Here is a 20,069-nt window from a genome sequence, read left to right as displayed (position 1 = left end):
TAGATGTTTATGGTTAATATAGATGTTTATGGTTACCCCCTGTTAATATAGGTGTTTATGGTTGCCCCCTGTTAATATAGATGTTTATGGTTACCCCCTGTTAATATAGATGTTTATGGTTGCCCCCTGTTAATATAGATGTTTATGGTTACCCCCTGTTAATATAGATGTTTATGGTTACCCCCTGTTAATATAGATGTTTATGGTTACCCCCTGTTAATATAGATGTTTATGGTTACCCCCTGTTAATATAGATGTTTATGGTTACCCCCTGTTAATATAGATGTTTATGGTTACCCCCTGTTAATATAGATGTTTATGGTTACCCCCTGTTAATATAGATGTTTATGGTTGCCCACTGTTAATATAGATGTTTATGGTTACCCCCTGTTAATATAGATGTTTATGGTTACCCCCTGTTAATATAGATGTTTATGGTTACCCCCTGTTAATATAGATGTTTATGGTTACCCCCTGTTAATATAGATGTTTATGGTTACCCCCTGTTAATATAGATGTTTATGGTTGCCCCTGTTAATATAGATGTTTATGGTTACCCCCTGTTAATATAGATGTTTATGGTTACCCCCTGTTAATATAGATGTTAATGGTTGCCCCCTGTTAATATAGATGTTTATGGTTACCCCCTGTTAATATAGATGTTTATGGTTACCCCCTGTTAATATAGATGTTTATGGTTACCCCCTGTTAATATAGATGTTTATGGTTACCCCCTGTTAATATAGATGTTTATGGTTGCCCCCTGTTAATATAGATGTTTATGGTTGCCCCCTGTTAATATAGATGTTTATGGTTACCCCCTGTTAATATAGATGTTTATGGTTGCCCACTGTTAATATAGATGTTTATGGTTGCCCCCTGTTAATATAGATGTTTATGGTTAATATAGATGTTTATGGTTACCCCCTGTTAATATAGATGTTTATGGTTACCCCCTGTTAATATAGATGTTTATGGTTGCCCCCTGTTAATATAGATGTGTATGGTTGCTCCCTGTTAATATAGATGTTTATGGTTAATATAGATGTTTATGGTTACCCCCTGTTAATATAGATGTTTATGGTTGCCCCCTGTTAATATAGGTGTTTATGGTTGCCCACTGTTAATATAGATGTTTATGGTTACCCCCTGTTAATATAGATGTTTATGGTTGCCCCCTGTTAATATAGATGTTTATGGTTGCCCCCTGTTAATATAGATGTTTATGGTTACCCCCTGTTAATATAGATGTTTATGGTTGCCCACTGTTAATATAGATGTTTATGGTTGCCCACTGTTAATATAGATGTTTATGGTTGCCCCCTGTTAATATAGATGTTTATGGTTGCCCCCTGTTAATATAGATGTTTATGGTTACCCCCTGTTAATATAGATGTTTATGGTTGCCCCCTGTTAATATAGATGTTTATGGTTGCCCACTGTTAATATAGATGTTTATGGTGCGTTAATATAGATGTTTATGGTTACCCCCTGTTAATATAGATGTTTATGGTTACCCCCTGTTAATATAGATGTTTATGGTTACCCCCTGTTAATATAGATGTTTATGGTTACCCCCTGTTAATATAGATGTTTATGCCTGTTAATATAGATGTTTATGGTTGCCCCCTGTTAATATAGATGTTTTTGGTTACCCCCTGTTAATATAGATGTTTATGGTTACCCCCTGTTAATATAGATGTTTATGGTTACCCCCTGTTAATATAGATGTTTATGGTTACCCACTGTTAATATAGATGTTTATGGTTACCCCCTGTTAATATAGATGTTTATGGTTACCCCCTGTTAATATAGATGTTTATGGTTACCCCCTGTTAATATAGATGTTTATGGTTGCTCCCTGTTAATATAGATGTTTATGGTTAATATAGATGTTTATGGTTACCCCCTGTTAATATAGATGTTTATGGTTACCCCCTGTTAATATAGATGTTTATGGTTACCCCCTGTTAATATAGATGTTTATGGTTGCCCCTGTTAATATAGGTGTTTATGGTTACCCCCTGTTAATATAGATGTTTATGGTTACCCCTGTTAATATAGATGTTTATGGTTACCCCCTGTTAATATAGGTGTTTATGGTTGCCCCCTGTTAATATAGATGTTTATGGTTACCCCCTGTTAATATAGATGTTTATGGTTACCCCCTGTTAATATATATGTTTATGGTTGCCCCCTGTTAATATAGGTGTTTATGGTTGCCCCCTGTTAATATAGATGTTTATGGTTACCCCCTGTTAATATAGATGTTTATGGTTACCCCCTGTTAATATAGATGTTTATGGTTACCCCCTGTTAATATAGATGTTTATGGTTGCCCCCTGTTAATATAGATGTGTATGGTTACCCCTGTTAATATAGATGTTTATGGTTGCCCCCTGTTAATATAGATGTTTATGGTTAATATAGGTGTTTATGGTTACCCCCTGTTAATATAGGTGTTTATGGTTGCCCCCTGTTAATATAGATGTTTATGGTTACCCCCTGTTAATATAGATGTTTATGGTTACCCCCTGTTAATATAGATGTTTATGGTTACCCCCTGTTAATATAGATGTTTATGGTTGCCCCTGTTAATATAGATGTTTATGGTTGCCCCCTGTTAATATAGATGTTTATGGTTAATATAGATGTTTATGGTTACCCCCTGTTAATATAGGTGTTTATGGTTGCCCCCTGTTAATATAGGTGTTTATGGTTACCCCTGTTAATATAGATGTTTATGGTTGCCCCCTGTTAATATAGATGTTTATGGTTACCCCTGTTAATATAGATGTTTATGGTTGCCCCCTGTTAATATAGATGTGTATGGTTGCCCCTGTTAATATAGATGTTTATGGTTCCCACTGTTAATATAGATGTTTATGGTTGCCCCCTGTTAATATAGATGTTTATGGTTGCCCCCTGTTAATATAGATGTTTATGGTTACCCCCTGTTAATATAGATGTTTATGGTTACCCCCTGTTAATATAGATGTTTATGGTTACCCCGTTAATATAGATGTTTATGGTTACCCCCTGTTAATATAGATGTTTATGGTTACCCCCTGTTAATATAGATGTTTATGGTTAATATAGATGTTTATGGTTACCCCCTGTTAATATAGATGTTTATGGTTACCCCCTGTTAATATAGATGTTTATGGTTACCCCCTGTTAATATAGATGTTTATGGTTGCCCCCTGTTAATATAGATGTTTATGGTTGCCCCCTGTTAATATAGATGTTTATGGTTACCCCCTGTTAATATAGATGTTTATGGTTGCTCCCTGTTAATATAGATGTTTATGGTTGCTCCCTGTTAATATAGATGTTTATGGTTACCCCCTGTTAATATAGATGTTTATGGTTGCTCCCTGTTAATATAGATGTTTATGGTTACCCCCTGTTAATATAGATGTTTATGGTTGCCCCCTGTTAATATAGATGTTTATGGTTGCTCCCACCCTCCCTCCAGGTTCTTCAGCTCATTTCATCTTTGTAAAAAACGTCTTCATGAAAAATGATCTTTACGATGTGACCTATAAGTATAGGTGCTTATGTGTGTGTGTACATGCGTGATTGCGAGCACATCGCAGTGTGTGTGCGTGCGTATGTATGTACATTTTCCTGTCCTGCTACGCATTCAAAATGTAACGAGTACTTTTGGGTATCAGGGAAAATGTAAGGAGTAAAAAAAGCATTATTTTATTTAGGAATGTAGGAGAGTAAAAGTAAAGTACAGATACCCCCCAAAATACTTAAATAGTACTTCAAAGTATTTTTACTTAGTTACTTTACACCACTGACTCCGAGCCCATAGTAGGCCACCGGGTTCATGGTAATGGCTTCCCCTCCTGAGGGGAAAGTAGCCGCCCCGGGCCCTGATTGATAAACCAATAAATCTTTAGTGGCCTTGATAATTAAGCTGTCAGGGCTGCTTGTTACTGACAACCTTTTCCCTCTGGTGCTTCTGCCTCCCTGTTTACACAAACCACGCATTTCCTCCCTGCCCTAGCAGTCCACTATACTGGCTAACCATACAGTACATAGGCTACACACTGGTTTCATGTCAGCTCAATCAAATAGGGTTCATATATCCTCACCGGCACTACCCCCTCTACTCTGCTTGTTGACATGGACTACACCTCGCTGTGTAGTGTAGTAGTCCCTGGTAGGGCAGGGCTGTATGTACCTCTATACTGTTCCCCTCCTGAGGACATAAGAGCATGTTGGAACAGAGCCCTGTGGCGTGTGTATATCCTCTCACCTCAGAGCACTCTCAGCCACTCCCTCCCAGCATGGGTGCGCAATAGGCCAGAAATGGGGAGGGATGGTGGGAGTCTCCCCCCTCCTTAAAATAGTGATGATACTGATATTATACTGTAGGCATTTTTTTGGTTTCCTGTGTTTGATCTTAAATACTCCCCCTCCTTCCACTCCCCAGTGTTGTGCTATGTAGATGGTGTTTTGTGTAACATCAGATTTGTATTGTTTCCCTTTGTGAAGAATATAATGCTAGGGTTGAATAGCTAAGTGGATAGGGGTTGAATAGACTATGATCTCAGAGATTCAGTTTATAACCAGTCAAACATGGTCCAAATATAATCAACCAGGCATAACCCCTCTAGTGTCTCCACCTTGACCTATGTATTTATTTATCTGTTGTGATGTGTTGCGCTGTGCTGTGTTGTGTTGTGCTGTGCTGTGCTGTGTTGTGTTCAGACCGCAGGGCCTGTGGGGTTCCCGGTGAGTTCCAGTGTGCTCTGCTGTGGTGACCACTGACAGACAGACTGACAGACAGACAGGCAGCCACAGCGTAGGTTTACAGTGCTGAGTGGAAGCAGCTGATCTCGCCCTCCATGCTTTCTGTAAACACCCAACATCCGCTTTAATCACAGCCGGCCCTCATCCCCTAGTTCTCAGCCCTCAGCCGTCTCAGACGTCAGCCCCATCAGCCCAATGCCGTGGCAGGTAGCCTAGTGGTTAGAGCGTTGGGCCAGTAACCGAAAGGTTGCTGGATCGAATCCCGAGCTGTTAAGGTAAAAATCTGTCATTCTGCCCCTGAACAAGGCAGTTAACCCACTGTTCCCCGGTAGGCCGTCATTGTAAATAAGAATTTGTTGTTAACTGACTTGCCTAGTTAAATAAAGGTTAAAATGCCAGCGGTGAGCTCACCATCATTCCCCCAAATTCTCCTGCCCCTCCACTCTATGTCTGGTCTGGGGCATACGTCCCTCTACCCCAGCCCCAGCCAGCTCATTCACATCCAGACCAGGCCGGAAACACAGAGAGGGAACGTGCTTAAACTACAGTACACTGGCTTTGATACATATTGGCAGCAGTCAGCATTGTCTAAAGCGACAGGCTGTAGTGCACATTGAGGAACTAAGGAAGCTGGAGTGGCCTGAGCCTGTGTGGGACTGTGTGTGTGACTGTGTGTGTGTCTCACTCACTGTGAGGTATGACTAGCTACATGGAGGGGTCTCAGGGGTGTTAGTCACTCAGATGGCTCGGTGGATGACCCCTACCTTGGCACAGGGGGCACTCTCTGGGGGGAGGTATCAGAGACGATCCTTGTCTGGCCCTGGATCCTGGCTCTTCCCTGACTGGATGCTCCCATTCCACACACGCCACACACATACACATGTTCCTTCTAAATGGCGTGCCCTCTCTCCCATCCAGTCTTGATATGGAAAATACATGCATATGTATTCATGTTTCTCTGGGTGTCATGTCCCGCAGCAAAGCCAAACCAATCATTGAGAGGTGTCTTTTCCTCCACAGTGGAACCTAATTATATCTCACCTTTATTAGTGAGAGGAGAAGGTACTGTACATTTGTTCAGTAGTCTTTTTGTTATGCGTTTCATAACTAATTCCTTCCTTTTAATATCAGCCTTGTCTTGCATTTCCATTTGATTGTAGCCCCCCGCAAACACAGGAGACATCTAGTTATGCTATTAAGAATCAAACACAGGAGACATCTAGTTATGCTATTAAGAATCAAACACAGGAGACATCTAGTTATGCTATTAAGAATCAGGAATAAGGGAGTTATTTGCATAGCAACATAGCATGTCCATGTCCACTAGCTGTGTTGTGTAACTTTATGTGTTATTCATCATTACATATGATGGTTTATTTATTTAATGGATAATGAGGTTAGGAGGCCAGGGTGTTGGGTGTTGATGAAGATGACGGTGGTGAAGATGAAGGTGTATAGCCTACAGTAGGAGAGGAGATATAATAATAACATAGTGTAATCTCCTGTATTATGGAGTGTTGTTGGGTAGATTCTACATGGAGGTTCATTATTAGACTCAGAGAGAGTAGGACTGGGACTGGCAGGGTGAGTAGAGGGTCTAGTGAGATCTCTTGGTGCTGGAAGGAGCTCTAATCGTCTTTGTCAACCTCCTGCCGGGATGTCAGGACTCATATAGGTGCTCGTGGAACAGGAAGACATCAGCGGGGTGCAATGCCTGCCGCTGACGATGGCGATGTGTTCCCACACATGGACGCCCGCCCGCTGCGGGCAGAGACTCGAGAACAAGGCAGCATCAACGTGCATGGCCCCCGCAACACGTAACTTCTGACGGTCGGAACCAGCGGCTGCTGGCGGTGCGAACGCCAATTACTTTAGAGGGGAGGCGAAGGAACGGGCGAGGGAAGCAGTGAGCGGCTGCCCTGTGTGTGTTCTGTGGTTCTCTGTGCCCTCTGTCACCGCCACTCAGTGGTTCCTCCAGCCCAGCGAGCGAGGGAGGTAGGCAGTATTTCCATGGATGATCAGCTCAGGACATTGCCAGCCACAACCAGGTTACCACAGCACTCGTTCCCCTGTTGGGGTACTCACTCATAGAGACTGGAAAGAGGATTTAGGCCTGGCGACTGTCAATGTCAGATTCACCCAAAACCTAAAATTAAAGATTAACTGTTTGGGTCAGACACTCCATTCTTGTAATGATGGTCATCCTTGGGGAGGACCTTGACCTCAATGGGACTTCTTGGTCCTTTATCCCCTTGTTACTGTTTACCTCAAATACGATATCTAATACATTTTACTGATCCAAACCTATGTATGAATTCTAAAAAAGCTCATATTTAAGAAAATGGACAATGTATTGAGAAGCCAGCTCGTGTTGTGAATCAAAATGGTGGTGGATATTTCCTCTGGACTAGTACTAGATGATATTGCTGTTCTCAGCAGAGTGGTCTGTAAACAGTGTTTGTTGATATTAGTATATTGCCAGATTTATCACACAGCAGTTCCAATCCTCCTGTGCATCCTTACCCAGCTCCCCGCCATCCAAACGTTGTCAATTCTACTATATCCTGACTCAAATGGACTCTGGATGGAATAAAACCTATTAAAATAGTGTATTATTATGAGCAGCTTATACACCTCTGAATCATGACAATGCAAGTGCATACACTACATTCCCTGTACGATTGCACCTTGAATGAAATGAGAAAATCTGTCAGTTTTCCACATGAACGGCCCTGTAATTGTCTATAGGGACATGTAAACTAATACTGTAAAAAGGACACATACAATATTGTTTTATACAGACGTTGTTGTAAGACCTAATGTACAGATGTAGGATCTTAATTTGAGCCAGTTTGCTACAGCAGGAAAATAGTCCTGCAGCAACAGGACATTTGAATTTTTATGTGGATTATAATTCATTGCCATTTTTGTAGGGGTTGATACATTTTTCATGAGGGCAAAACAAGTCTGACATTTCTAAGTGGAAATGACAACTTTAGATTTCTTTTTAAAACTCAAATACACTACAAGTTTGCAAAAACAAACTACATCTGTAGAGCCCTTAAAAAATGAATCCTCCATCTGTTTGTTTCCAGGGATGATGATGACATTAACGATGTGGCGTCCATGGCGGGGGTGAACCTGAATGAAGAGAGCGCCCGTATCCTGGCCACCAACTCTGAGCTGGTGGGAACACACATCCGCTCCTGTAAAGATGAGGCTTTCCTTCACCCGGGCCTGTTACACAGACGCATCCTAGAGACAGGTACGGACAGAACACTACTACAGTACGTTATAGTACATGATGGCACCCTCACTAGAGAAACCTCTATAGTGTATGATAATGAGGCCTTGTTCACAGCAGTAGAACAATAGAAGTTGCATACACAGTAAGTCTTTAAAGTCATTAAATGATAGAGAATTGAGGTGGAATCATGTACAGTGTCGTTGTCTTCACGGTTAGTATTATCTCCAGTTCCATAATAATAATTCCATAATCATCAAGTGTTGCCAATGACGCTGATCTTCATTTTCATCATAGTGATTATTATCTTCAGATTTATCTTGAATTTATTCATGAACGTGTGTACCAAACAGAATCATGTTCCTTCAAACGTGTGTTGGTTTAGAAAATATCGGCCAGACCCCTGTCTGTGTGTGTGTGATGAAATCTATCTGTTAGCTTTGTGTTTTCTTCTATTCTCCTTGTTGTTTGTGCATCTGTAGTGTCATCACTAAAGACAGACAGTTTGATTTACTTCCCCTGATGGGATGTTGCAGGCCGGAGCAGACGCTCCTTTCTGGCCTCCCTCATTTTAAACTTGGTGCAATTAACAGTTCTTTCACCTCCTTTAATGAATTCTTCAGGTTCTGTCTGAACTTACTAGACACCAGGCCCTGACATAAATACTTTATAGAGCTGTCTTTTGAAGGCTGCTTGTCAGATTGTCCTGTGGACTGAAGGAAGAGTTCAGAGTTACAAGACTTGATTTTGTTCTTCTTCTGTCTTTTGATTGGAGCTCCATATTCAGATACTGTCCTATTTGCGAATGTGAGATGATTTACTGACGAGTGGAATCAGTCTCTGTTCATATTAGAATTCATGTGAGGGTTTACCATGTGATAGACTAGTATCTACAATGTATTGGCCTCTCGTTAGGCACATTCAATGGTGGTACTGGTAAATGGCACTTTGTTACCCTTCAGGTCTTTTTGCACTGTGTCGGAAATGTCTAAGCCTAATGTGTGAAAGTGCAATTCAATAATATTACCATAAACAACTAAGTTGTGAATACACGTTGCATTAAAAATCACACAGTAGAATAGAATTCAAACACAACAGGGAGTTTTAGCGCTAAGACGTTTCTTCTTGTTTTACCTCAATTAAGTATCCACGGTGACGGTGACAATGAGGCCCAGAGGTCATGTGCTGTTAGACGGTACATTGGTGAGGTTGTTATCCCGTCGCCTTGGGGAGGAGGGGGTTAAAAATGTAAATCTTGCTCTGGGGGCTTGGTGCTGTGCGGGGGCCGGGTGGGTGGGAGGCCATGGTGCCCCCTGCTGGGGCAGTGGCACTTGGGCGGCTTTGTTGTGTCAGTGACGGGCTGTGGAGAACTCTCAGCTGGCAGCAGAACCAAGGGAGGCTCCCCAGCCTGCCAACTCGGCTCAATCAGAGGCTAGTGGGGATGTGGTCCTCCTCACACAGTGGTACACAGCCCTGACTCACCCCTCTGCTTCATGCTGCCCTCTCTGCTCTCTGCTGCCACCACTGGACAGGGAGATGTACAGCGGGGCAGGGTAGATTCAGACCCGGTGAGGACCAGGGAACCCTGTGTCTTTCAGAATGTCCACACACAGATTGGGAGGAGAGGAGCTTGTTTCTCTCTCCCTGTTTATTTCTTTCTTTCTTTCTCCTTTTTTCTCTTTCTATCTCTTCCCATATCTCTCTCTCCTCTCACCCCCTTCTCTCTTTCTATCTCTCTTCTCTCTCCCCCTCTCCATCGTTCTTCAGGCTTGTCCTTGAGCCGTGGGCCAGTTTCATTTGTGAAACTGCAAGCAGCAACTCCCTTCTGACTCCCAGGGCCTAGAACATATGCACAGCTGGAGTTCTCTAGAATAGCCTCTCAAAGTAAATGTGCACTGGTACCTCAGAAGTCCAATTCTGCAGAGACGCATACAGAAACACTCAACTCCAAAGAGACTCACTCGTGTTCAGTGCAGAAAGTTCATTTTTCTCTTTTTAAGGGCAGATGAGATTACCAGTAAAAACAGTACAAAGTAAAGCCTGTTAAGGTGATTGGAAACCAACACTAAAGCAATTCAATGCTATTTCGACTCTCCTGTAGTCCTAAGCCAGGTGCTGATGTGGACTACATTGTACATTGAGGAAGGTATTTATTTCATAGAGAACTTGGCTTTCTTTGTCTCGGTGCCTTAAAGATCTCAGTTTGTAGGAGAGAGAGTGGAAGCCTTTAGTATTTTACCTTTTGACATCGCTTACGACCCAGAGAAAATGTTTTTGAATTTTCACACTAATTATCAGGCTTATACGGATCTCGATCCTTTCAAGATGTTAGACCAGGAAAAGGTGTATGTACAGTACGGCTGATTTAAATAATTGGTGTGGTTTACTTAAAAGTGGACCAGAGAGAACATTCTGTTAATGGAATATTAAAAAGGAAGAAAAACAGATCCTAAACTCTGTCCTCTGAATTATGACTTCACAAACTGTTTACTGCCAGAAAACTAGTCGAAATGATCCTTTAAAGTTAAGGTTGGCCCATGTTGTTTACAGCTACACACATGAAAGACTGCAGAGTAAGAGCTTGGCAATTCATACTTGGATACTATTCTCAACATGGTACTAGAACCGTGAAACATCTAGACAGAGCTTTATCATTATTAAACTAACTACCTTTTTCACACTATCGTCCTGACCTAAACCAAACTGTGCTGGCTCAAATGTTTTGCTTTGTCCTTTTTAGCATGGTTCCAACAACTATGGTGGATGTGGAACCAGGCCAGCTCATTACAGCTTGGTTCGGTTCGGCTCAGCTTGGTTCAGTAGTATGAAAAGCCTTTTCGGACAGGGATTTGGGGAGATCAGCGTGTATTAATGTTAGAGTCCTTCTGTCTGTCTGTGACCCTAAGCTAAGAAGTTTGGCGTGTCAGAGGTTCCTATGGAAGCGGTGAACTTCATCTCCCACGCTACCCAGTCCCGACTCCGCACTGTGCTGGAGAAGGTCTCCTCCATCGCACAGCACAGGATGGACGGCGGTAAGGTAAGTAGTCGTGCCAGAGACAGACATACCTATCAGGAGGTGGGCGCTTTTTACACTTTCCACAGAAACCTATTCTTCAAATCTTTGAAAAATAACTGATAGATCTTTTGCAGGCCTCTGTCTGACACACCAGCATGGGTGACATTAACTTTTAGCCTTGAATATAGCAATGTAACAACATTTAATTGGTTAACAATAAAGTCAATTCAACTCTGCTCCTTGTAAAAGAAAGAAAGCAAAAAACATAGCAACTTTGAAAAGCTGTTTTCCTGTGTGTATGTGAGGCAGAGGAGAGGGGTGGTGGGCTACAGCTGTCCCTGTCTTGTTTTGTCTTTTTTGCGGTTTGTAAATGAGGCGTGTTAGATGCGTGAAGTCTCCTCGTCTCTGTGAAGCCACTCTGTTGACATCAGCGAAAAAACCAACCGGGCGGGCGGCCTGAAAGAGAGAGCACGGCTCGACTGAGTTACGGAGGAGGAGAGGAGTGCAGGCTCAGCTCTGAACAAAGGAGGGAGGAAGGATGAGAGAGACGTGCGCGTGGTGACAAACCCTCAGATGTCACTCCACTCTGTGCTCTGCTCTGCCACCCAGCTCCTCACATCGCCACAGAGAGGGAGATAGAGTGAGAGAAACTGATAAAGGGTGTTGGGGAAGAACAGAGAGACAGACACACACACAGGGAATAAACAATTGTCATATTAACTTTTTGATGACCCACAAACTTTGTTTTCCTTCTGAAACTTGTCTCATCTTCCCATCTCCCAAGTGCAGAACAACATATTTAACACAACGAGAAGCGGTGATACCTGTAAACAAAGAAAAGTTGTGATTAGTTATCCAAACTGGTGGTTGAGAGAGACGAGGTGTCTAAAGTTGTAATAATATGTTTATCCAAACTTGTGGTTCAAATGCGATCTTCTTAGGATCTTAAGTTATTTTTCCTCCACTCATTCTCTGTTTCTTTCTTTCCCTCTCTGTCTCTGCAGGATGAGGAGTGGTATGAGCAGTCGGCAGACGTGCGGTCGCAGCTAAAGTTCTTTGAGCAGCTGGAGAGGATAGAGAAGCAGAGGAAGGATGAACAGGAGAGAGAGATCCTACTCAAAGCAGCTAAAGTAAGTCCTAGTCTCCTTCTTGTTATAAAGGCATATATCCCTTTTAGTTACAACCACACAGTCAATGAAGTGTTTTCACATTCAATCCTGATCTTTAGCCCAATTTAGCAATACCCTGAAATCTTACCAGTTTCAGTTACCCCATTTCCAAGCCGACCTAATACACCATGAAGTCCAGTGTAGGGACTGTAGCTCTGTTTCTATTGTGTGTGTTACTTGTGTGTGAGGTGGTGTGTGAGGTGGTGTGTGAGGTGGTGTGTAAGGTGGTGTGTAAGGTGGTGTGTGAGGTGGTGTGTAAGGTAGTGTTTAGCTGTGCTGTGGTGTGTGAGGTGGTGTGTGAGGTGGTGTGTAAGGTAGTGTTTAGCTGTGCTGTGGTGTGTAAGGTGGTGTGTGAGGTGGTGTGTGAGGTGGTGTGTGTAAGGTGGTGTGTAAGGTGGTGTGTGAGGTGGTGTGTGAGGTGGTGTGTGTAAGGTGGTGTGTGAGGTGGTGTGTAAGGTAGTGTTTAGCTGTGCTGTGGTGTGTGAGGTGGTGTGTGAGGTGGTGTTTAGCTGTGGTGTGTAAGGTGGTGTGTGAGGTGGTGTGTAAGGTAGTGTTTAGCTGTGCTGTGGTGTGTGAGGTGGTGTGTGAGGTGGTGTGTGAGGTAGTGTTTAGCTGTGGTGTGTGAGGTGGTGTGTGAGGTGGTGTGTGTAAGGTGGTGTGTGTAAGGTGGTGTGTAAGGTGGTGTGTAAGGTGGTGTGTAAGGTAGTGTTTAGCTGTGCTGTGGTGTGTGAGGTGGTGTGTGAGGTGGTGTGTGAGGTGGTGTGTAAGGTAGTGTTTAGCTGTGCTGTGGTGTGTGAGGTGGTGTGTGAGGTGGTGTGTAAGGTGGTGTTTAGCTGTGGTGTGAAGGTGGTGTGTGAGGTGGTGTGTAAGGTGGTGTTTAGCTGTGCTGTGGAGTGTGAGGTGGTGTGTAAGGTGGTGTGTAAGGTAGTGTTTAGCTGTGGTGTGTGAGGTAGTGTTTAGCTGTGGTGTGTGAGGTGGTGTGTAAGGTGGTGTGTGAGGTGGTGTGTAAGGTGGTGTTTAGCTGTGCTGTGGTGTGTGAGGTAGTGTTTAGCTGTGGTGTGTGAGGTGGTGTGTAAGGTAGTGTTTAGCTGTGCTGTGGTGTGTAAGGTGGTGTGTGAGGTGGTGTGTAAGGTGGTGTTTAGCTGTGCTGTGGAGTGTGAGGTGGTGTGTAAGGTAGTGTTTAGCTGTGGTGTGTGAGGTAGTGTTTAGCTGTGGTGTGTGAGGTGGTGTGTGAGGTGGTGTGTAAGGTAGTGTTTAGCTGTGCTGTGGTGTGTAAGGTGGTGTGTGAGGTGGTGTGTAAGGTAGTGTTTAGCTGTGCTGTGGTGTGTGAGGTGGTGTGTAAGGTAGTGTTTAGCTGTGCTGTGGTGTGTGAGGTAGTGTTTAGCTGTGGTGTGTGAGGTGGTGTGTGAGGTGGTGTGTAAGGTAGTGTTTAGCTGTGCTGTGGTGTGTAAGGTGGTGTGTGAGGTGGTGTGTAAGGTAGTGTTTAGCTGTGCTGTGGTGTGTGAGGTAGTGTTTAGCTGTGGTGTGTGAGGTGGTGTGTGAGGTGGTGTGTAAGGTAGTGTTTAGCTGTGCTGTGGTGTGTAAGGTGGTGTGTGAGGTGGTGTGTAAGGTAGTGTTTAGCTGTGCTGTGGTGTGTGAGGTAGTGTTTAGCTGTGGTGTGTGAGGTTGTGTGTGAGGTGGTGTGTAAGGTAGTGTTTAGCTGTGCTGTGGTGTGTGTTCCTTGTCAGTGTCTAGGGCAGTGTGGTGTCTTCGCTGTTCCTGCCCAGGCCCTAGCTAACAGATGAAACCGAGTGTGTCCTCCGTAGAGTGCCCTCAGTGTGTTCTCCCGCCCCCTCGCTCTAGGGCTCCTTTGTCCTCTCATTGTCCCCAAACACAACAAGCAGAGGAACCACTGTGGAACTCTATACAGTCCTCTGATCTGATCCTCCTCACATACCCGCTGACACGCCCAGAGCTAAAAGCGTGTCGTGTCAGCCATCTCAGTACTCAGGAGAACCAGCTTCAACAGTAGTGGGCAGGGGAGCCTCAGAGAGCCTTACAGAGTCTCAGAACAGATGAATTGCATCTAGGCAGTCTCTGCACACTCATGTGTGTCCATCCAGTCACACTCAGGCTGTTGAGACTGGTGTAAACACTTTTTGCACACACTTAACTTGTATAAGATTGTGAAATGACTTGAATAAGTTCTCACATACTTCATGCAATCTTTCAAAGAAGACAGGTACATAATTCATTAGACATACAGTATGATGCAAAGGTTCAAATATTGTCACCACCAACAGAATGTGTTTTGAAGGGAAATGCCCCACGGTGAGACATTAGAGAGAAGCTTGCTTCATTTAATACATCTTCAACAGAGACAATGTCCCACAGCTGATTGCATTATCACTTCCCTGTGTTAACAGCATTGTTATGGTCTGGCCCTGCCTGCCATGCAGGACATTAGAAACAGTCAGACTGATGAACAATGACCCGCCTTGCCACTGTTATAGTTGGTAGTTAGGAAACTACTGCACCAAGCTTTATTTTGTTATTTAAAAAAAGATGCAATCTCAGGGCCTAACTGTAAGTGTCTTTAGAAGGAGTATATGACAGTAAGTTTTACTAAACATCAGTTTATCACACCTGAACAAATCTTTAGTATAACTGTATATCTAATATGCGATATGTGTTGTCTGGGCTCATTATTATGTCATAGCATGGTTTTGAGGCACATTAATTAATCTGACTTGTCCATTTCCACTATACACTTCTTACAGTATATTTCAGTATCTAACTGGTGTATTCAAACAGTAGTGCAGGTTGGGGTACTAGACTATTGCTTTCCAGCACCACTGAAGACAAATAGCATTTGATTGCTTATAGTAGAAAAGGGAAACATCAGGAGGAGCATCACGTTCAGAGATATTAATGAAGTAGTCTTTAACACCACCGGGATGACCATGCTCTTACAGAGGTTAGGCAATGTTAAAGACACATTGGACCATTACTAGTCATATCCCTAACCTTCATTCAAGCTAAATGGATTTATGCTAGTTAAACAGGAAGTAGATTTTTTAAATAGAATTATTCCCATTGCTATGGCAGGGGGCAGCACTGTTAGCTGCCTGTATTACCATAGCATAGACGAAGACCTCCGGGTTGAAACGTTGTACAATAAAACTGCGGGAGCATTCAACAGTGTATTTGTCTGTCTTTCATAGACTCATAGGAAAAGTACACTGCGTCTCTGATAGCTACAGTAGGCTAGTACTGTGATAGTGTGGTGATCTGGCAGGGTTCCACTAACAGTGAGCTTTTAGAAGAGTCCCTGTATGCTTAATTGGAAGCCCTGTGGTTAACAGCTCACACAGACAGGTACAAGCTGCACAGGCAGCTCAGCTCTCACTGACTAATTACAATGGCACTCCAGTACTGTGGACTCTGGTCCTGACTCTAGAGAGATACGCATACACTCACACAACACACACACACACACACACACACACACACTGCAGTGGCACCGGAACAAAAGCGGGACAGACAGAGTGCCTGTGACTTTCTGAGTTTGAGCACATTCTCCCGGCCCTGTGTGCTCTGCTGGCTCGCGCAGAATTTTTAATAACCTCCTTTGATTAGAATCTCCCTCCAGCAGCTTATTTACGGTGGGATTTGGCGCAGGCTTAAAGGGCACTGGCCTCGGGCGCTCAATTGCACTTCTATGAATCCAAATACGATGTCCTTGACACCTTGTATCCTGTTCCCATTTTGTACTATTTTTGTGCTGGCTGCAACAGATGAGGGGGTCCTTAAACCAGCTGTTAACCTGTGTCCCCCCCCCCTCCTTAACTCTGCAGAGTCGCTCCAGGCAAGAGGACCCAGAGCAGGCTCGGCTGAAACAAAAAGCTAAGGAGGTAAGCGTTCTGCTGGAGATCATTACCCTTGACATTTTCCCAAGACTTCAACATATAAATTTTTCATGCCTTGCTACATATGTAATGCCATTTAAAGGTCTGATTTAAAAAGTTGTAGGAATTATTTGTGCTGATTGATGTCCACCTCGTTTGGAAAAGTGGTTTCTATAGAACAGAGACACCACACCAAAGAGATCATCCTCCTCTTTTCTCTCTCACTCTCTCTATCTCACTCTCTCTATCTCTCTCTTTCTCTCTCTCTCTCTCTCTCCCTCTCTCTTTTCTGGCTCCCAATAACATTTTGGAGACTGCTGTTCATTGTACATGGCTCTTTCAAAGAGATAGATTGGGGGAGCCTATCGGTGCTGTGAGTACTGGTTTAATATTCACCATAGCACTTTCCGTAGAGCCATTTGCATTATAAAGGCTGATAGAAATATGTTTACTGTCACAGTTATATATACATTTTAGTTTAAAACAATGAAATGGCTTTGGTACTGTAGGTGCACAAATGGGAAATATCAAAAATAAAGTATGAAGCGACTGTGCTTATTTGTAAAATTTAGTTGTTTTAGTCCCCCAATTTTCTAAACAAATAGACATTTAAATATGGAGATCATGTGGATCCTAAAAAGTAGACCACTCTTCTTCTTTGTAGTTTGTTCATTTCGTGAAATAGTTTGGATACGCTGAAAGTTGGTATGTGTTTATGTTAATCGACACCTGATGTACGTATGTTAAAACCGGAAGAGCAAAAAATAATGAGCTGTTATTGAAAGAAAGAGTAAGAGCGTAAACACTCTGTACAGCTACAGTGTCTTCAGAAAGTATTCATACCCCTTGACCTATTCCACATTTTGTTGTTACAGCCTGAATTTAAAATGGATTAAATATATTTTTTCTCTTATCCATCTACACACAATACCCAATAATGACAAAGTGAAAAAATCTTTTTAGAATTGTTTGCAAATTAAATACAGAAATATCTCATTTAGATAAGTATTCACACCCATGAATCAATACTTTGTAGAAGCACCTTTGGCAGTGATTACAGCTGTAAGACTTTCTGGGTATATCTCTAAGAGCTTTCCACACCTGGATTGTGCAACATTTTCCCGTTATTCTTTTCAACATTTTTCAAGCTCTGTCAAATTGGTTATTGGTCTTTGCTAGAGAACCATTTTCAGGTCTCGCCATAGATTTTCAAGTAGATTTAAGTCAAAACTTTATCTTGGCCACTCATTCACTGTCTTCTTGGTAAGCAAGTCCAGTGTATATTTGGCCTTGTGTTTTACGTTATTGTCCTGCTGAAAGGTGAATTCATCTCCCAGTGTCTGGTGGAAAGCAGACTGAAGCAGGTTTTCCTCTAGAATTTTGCCTGTGCTTAACTCCATTTAATTTATTTTTTATCCTGAAAAACACACCAGTCCTTAACGATTACAAGCATACCCATTAAATGATGCCGCCACCACTATGTTTGAAAATATGGAGATTGGTACTCAGTTATGTGTTGTATTGGATTTGCAAAAAGTTAATTACTTTGCCACATTTTTTTGCAGTGTTACTTTAGTGCTTTGTTGCAAAAAGGATGCACGTTTTGGAATATTTTTATTCTGTACAGGCTTCCTTCTTTTGACTCTGTCCTTTAGGTTAGTATTTAGGAGTAACTACAATGTTGTTGATCCATCCTCAGTTTTCTCCTATCACAGCCATTAAACTCTGTAACTGTTTTAAAGTCACCATTGGCCTCATAGTGAAATCCCTGATCGGTTTCCTTCCTCTCATTGGTCTTTGTGGTTGAATCTGTGTTTGTAATGCAACGCTTTACTGAGGGATCTTACAGGTAATTGTAAGTATGGGTTACAGAGATGAGGTAGTCATTCCAAAATCATGTTAAACACTATTATTGCATTTAACGAAGGGGTCGAATACTTATTGACTCAAGACATTTCAGCTTTTCATTTTAAATGAATTAGTAAAAAATTCTAAAAACATAATTACAATTTTACATTATGGGTTATTGTGTGTAGGCCAGTGACCAAATACATCTCAATTTAATACATTTTAAATTTAGACTGTAACACAACAGAATATGGAAAAAGTCAAGGGTTGTGAATACTTTCTGAAGGCACTGTAGACCATAGTAGATCTCTAGCAACATAGAGCTGCTTAGCCACATTCAAATTCTATGTCCATACTAGTGTACCACTTAGTGTGAAGCAATGTATTGGACATGCAATCCAAGTGGTATGCTATGGACATTAGAATGGGGATCTTCTCTGCTCTCTGTAAAGAGATCTTCCACTACCACCACACCAGTGTGAGGTGAAGTGATGCTTTTCCTTGGCTCTGTTCATTCGTTTAGAACCTTGAGACTAGATCTCAGCCTCCCCATAAGCCCTAGCTGCATATGCAAATGAGGCAGTGTAATAGGCTGTGCTGCGATAGGTTCGCCCCGGGGCGGTGTGATCAAAGTGGATCTCCTCCCCGTTAAGTGGCAGGCCGCTCATCATCTGGATGAGGCCAGATTATCTCCTGAGAAAGAAACGCGGCACGCGCACATTCTCATTTTCATTTTAGAAATTCAGAAGTAGCAGAGAGAGGGGTGTGTGGGGGGGTGAAATTGTTACTTTATGTAATGTTAAGTGCGACAGTCAGGGATGACACCACTACAGGAGGAGGTTTTTTTCTATGTTTTTTCGTCCCCCCTTCTCTCTTTTTTTGCTTAATGGCCGTCGTTTCTCAGTCCCGTGCCTTTCTGGTTTTCATCACCTGACCGGCTCAAGGGGACAGAGCTAGCTGTTTGTGTCACCACGGTTAGCGCAGAGGGAGTCTGTCGGTGGCAGCTCCTCATTCAGCACATCTGCACACATTTAATCAGGATAATGAGGCTGAGCTGCTCTTCCAGGCAACGGACGGACGGGTGGACAATCCTGCCACCCCTCTCTCCGAAAATAATTTTCTATGACAGTGTTATATACTTGTTACAAGAAATGTATGTTGAAATTGAGTTGGCACCTGATTTGTTTGTAAAGGCAAGTGTGGTATATTGGGAGGGAACAGGGAGGAGGTGTTGGGGAACTTTGAGGCGCTTACAGGTGAATTACACCCAGTCAGAGTGGGATGATAGCGTTTGTACGATAGAGACACATTCTGGTAGTGTGATGGCAGCCTTGGCTCCATGTGGCCTTTATCAGACCTCTCCAGTTTCCACCTCAAACTAATCCATCCCCCTTCCCCCTCAGACCTCAGTACCGCCCAGGCAGATAGCAAAAGGCATAAGGCCAAACGTGTGTAGCGCCCCTGTTTCCTCCATTCAGAAACATTCGCCCCAAAAGGTCAGATGGGCTATTTTAGAAATGCCCCCAGTGAAAATCAATGGACAAAACGAGTATTCCTCATTTTTTGGTTGTCTGGTCTGTGTGCTCTGAAATCCCACTGAGGCAGGAGGTGAGGCAGTGCCTCATCATCAGGTCCTCTCAGCACTGAGAGAGGAGTGGGGGGAGAGTGGACCAGGCCTACATACATCACAGTGTCAGACACACAGACACACTGCGGCCATAGATTCATCATCAGAACTCCGTCTGGAGGCAGGGAGAGGAGAGAGGAAGACTCTCTCTGGTCTAAACTCATCATCCCCAGGACCTCACATCCCACTGGGCACATCACGTCATTTCAACGTGGATTACTTGGTAATATTTGGTTGAGACGTTGATGAATGAGATTACAACCTATATTCACCCAGTCAAAAAGACAGCCAAAAGTTAGTTGAATTTCCAATGTGTTATCACTATGCTTTCAACCATCTAAAAGCACAACCAAATAAAATCACAACCAAATTCCAATGGAAAAACAATGTCTTATTTTTAGTTGTCACCCAAATGTACAGTATATCACTGTGCTTTCAACCATGTAAAAGCACAGCTAAGTTGAAAAGGGAATACAATGTCGGATATTTTGTTTTGTATTAATACAACCGA

The 20,069-nt window shown here is 42.8% G+C and overlaps 1 protein-coding gene across 1 annotated transcript in view; it reads left to right on the top strand.

The window, feature by feature from the left end:
• Positions 1–20,069, top strand: part of LOC106562390 (transcription initiation factor TFIID subunit 4) — a 96,427-nt gene that overhangs the window by 27,030 nt on the left and 49,328 nt on the right. The window contains exons 9-12 of the mRNA XM_045689292.1: positions 7,863–8,032; positions 10,918–11,048; positions 12,032–12,157; positions 16,033–16,089. Coding sequence (XP_045545248.1) covers positions 7,863–8,032; positions 10,918–11,048; positions 12,032–12,157; positions 16,033–16,089 — 484 coding nt within the window. The remainder of the gene's footprint in view (positions 1–7,862; positions 8,033–10,917; positions 11,049–12,031; positions 12,158–16,032; positions 16,090–20,069) is intronic.

Source organism: Salmo salar, chromosome ssa11, assembly GCF_905237065.1.
Source record: "Salmo salar chromosome ssa11, Ssal_v3.1, whole genome shotgun sequence".
NCBI classification, from domain to species: domain Eukaryota; kingdom Metazoa; phylum Chordata; class Actinopteri; order Salmoniformes; family Salmonidae; genus Salmo; species Salmo salar.
The sequence above is the reverse complement of the archived record's forward strand: the minus strand, read 5'-3'. Positions and strand labels throughout refer to the sequence as shown.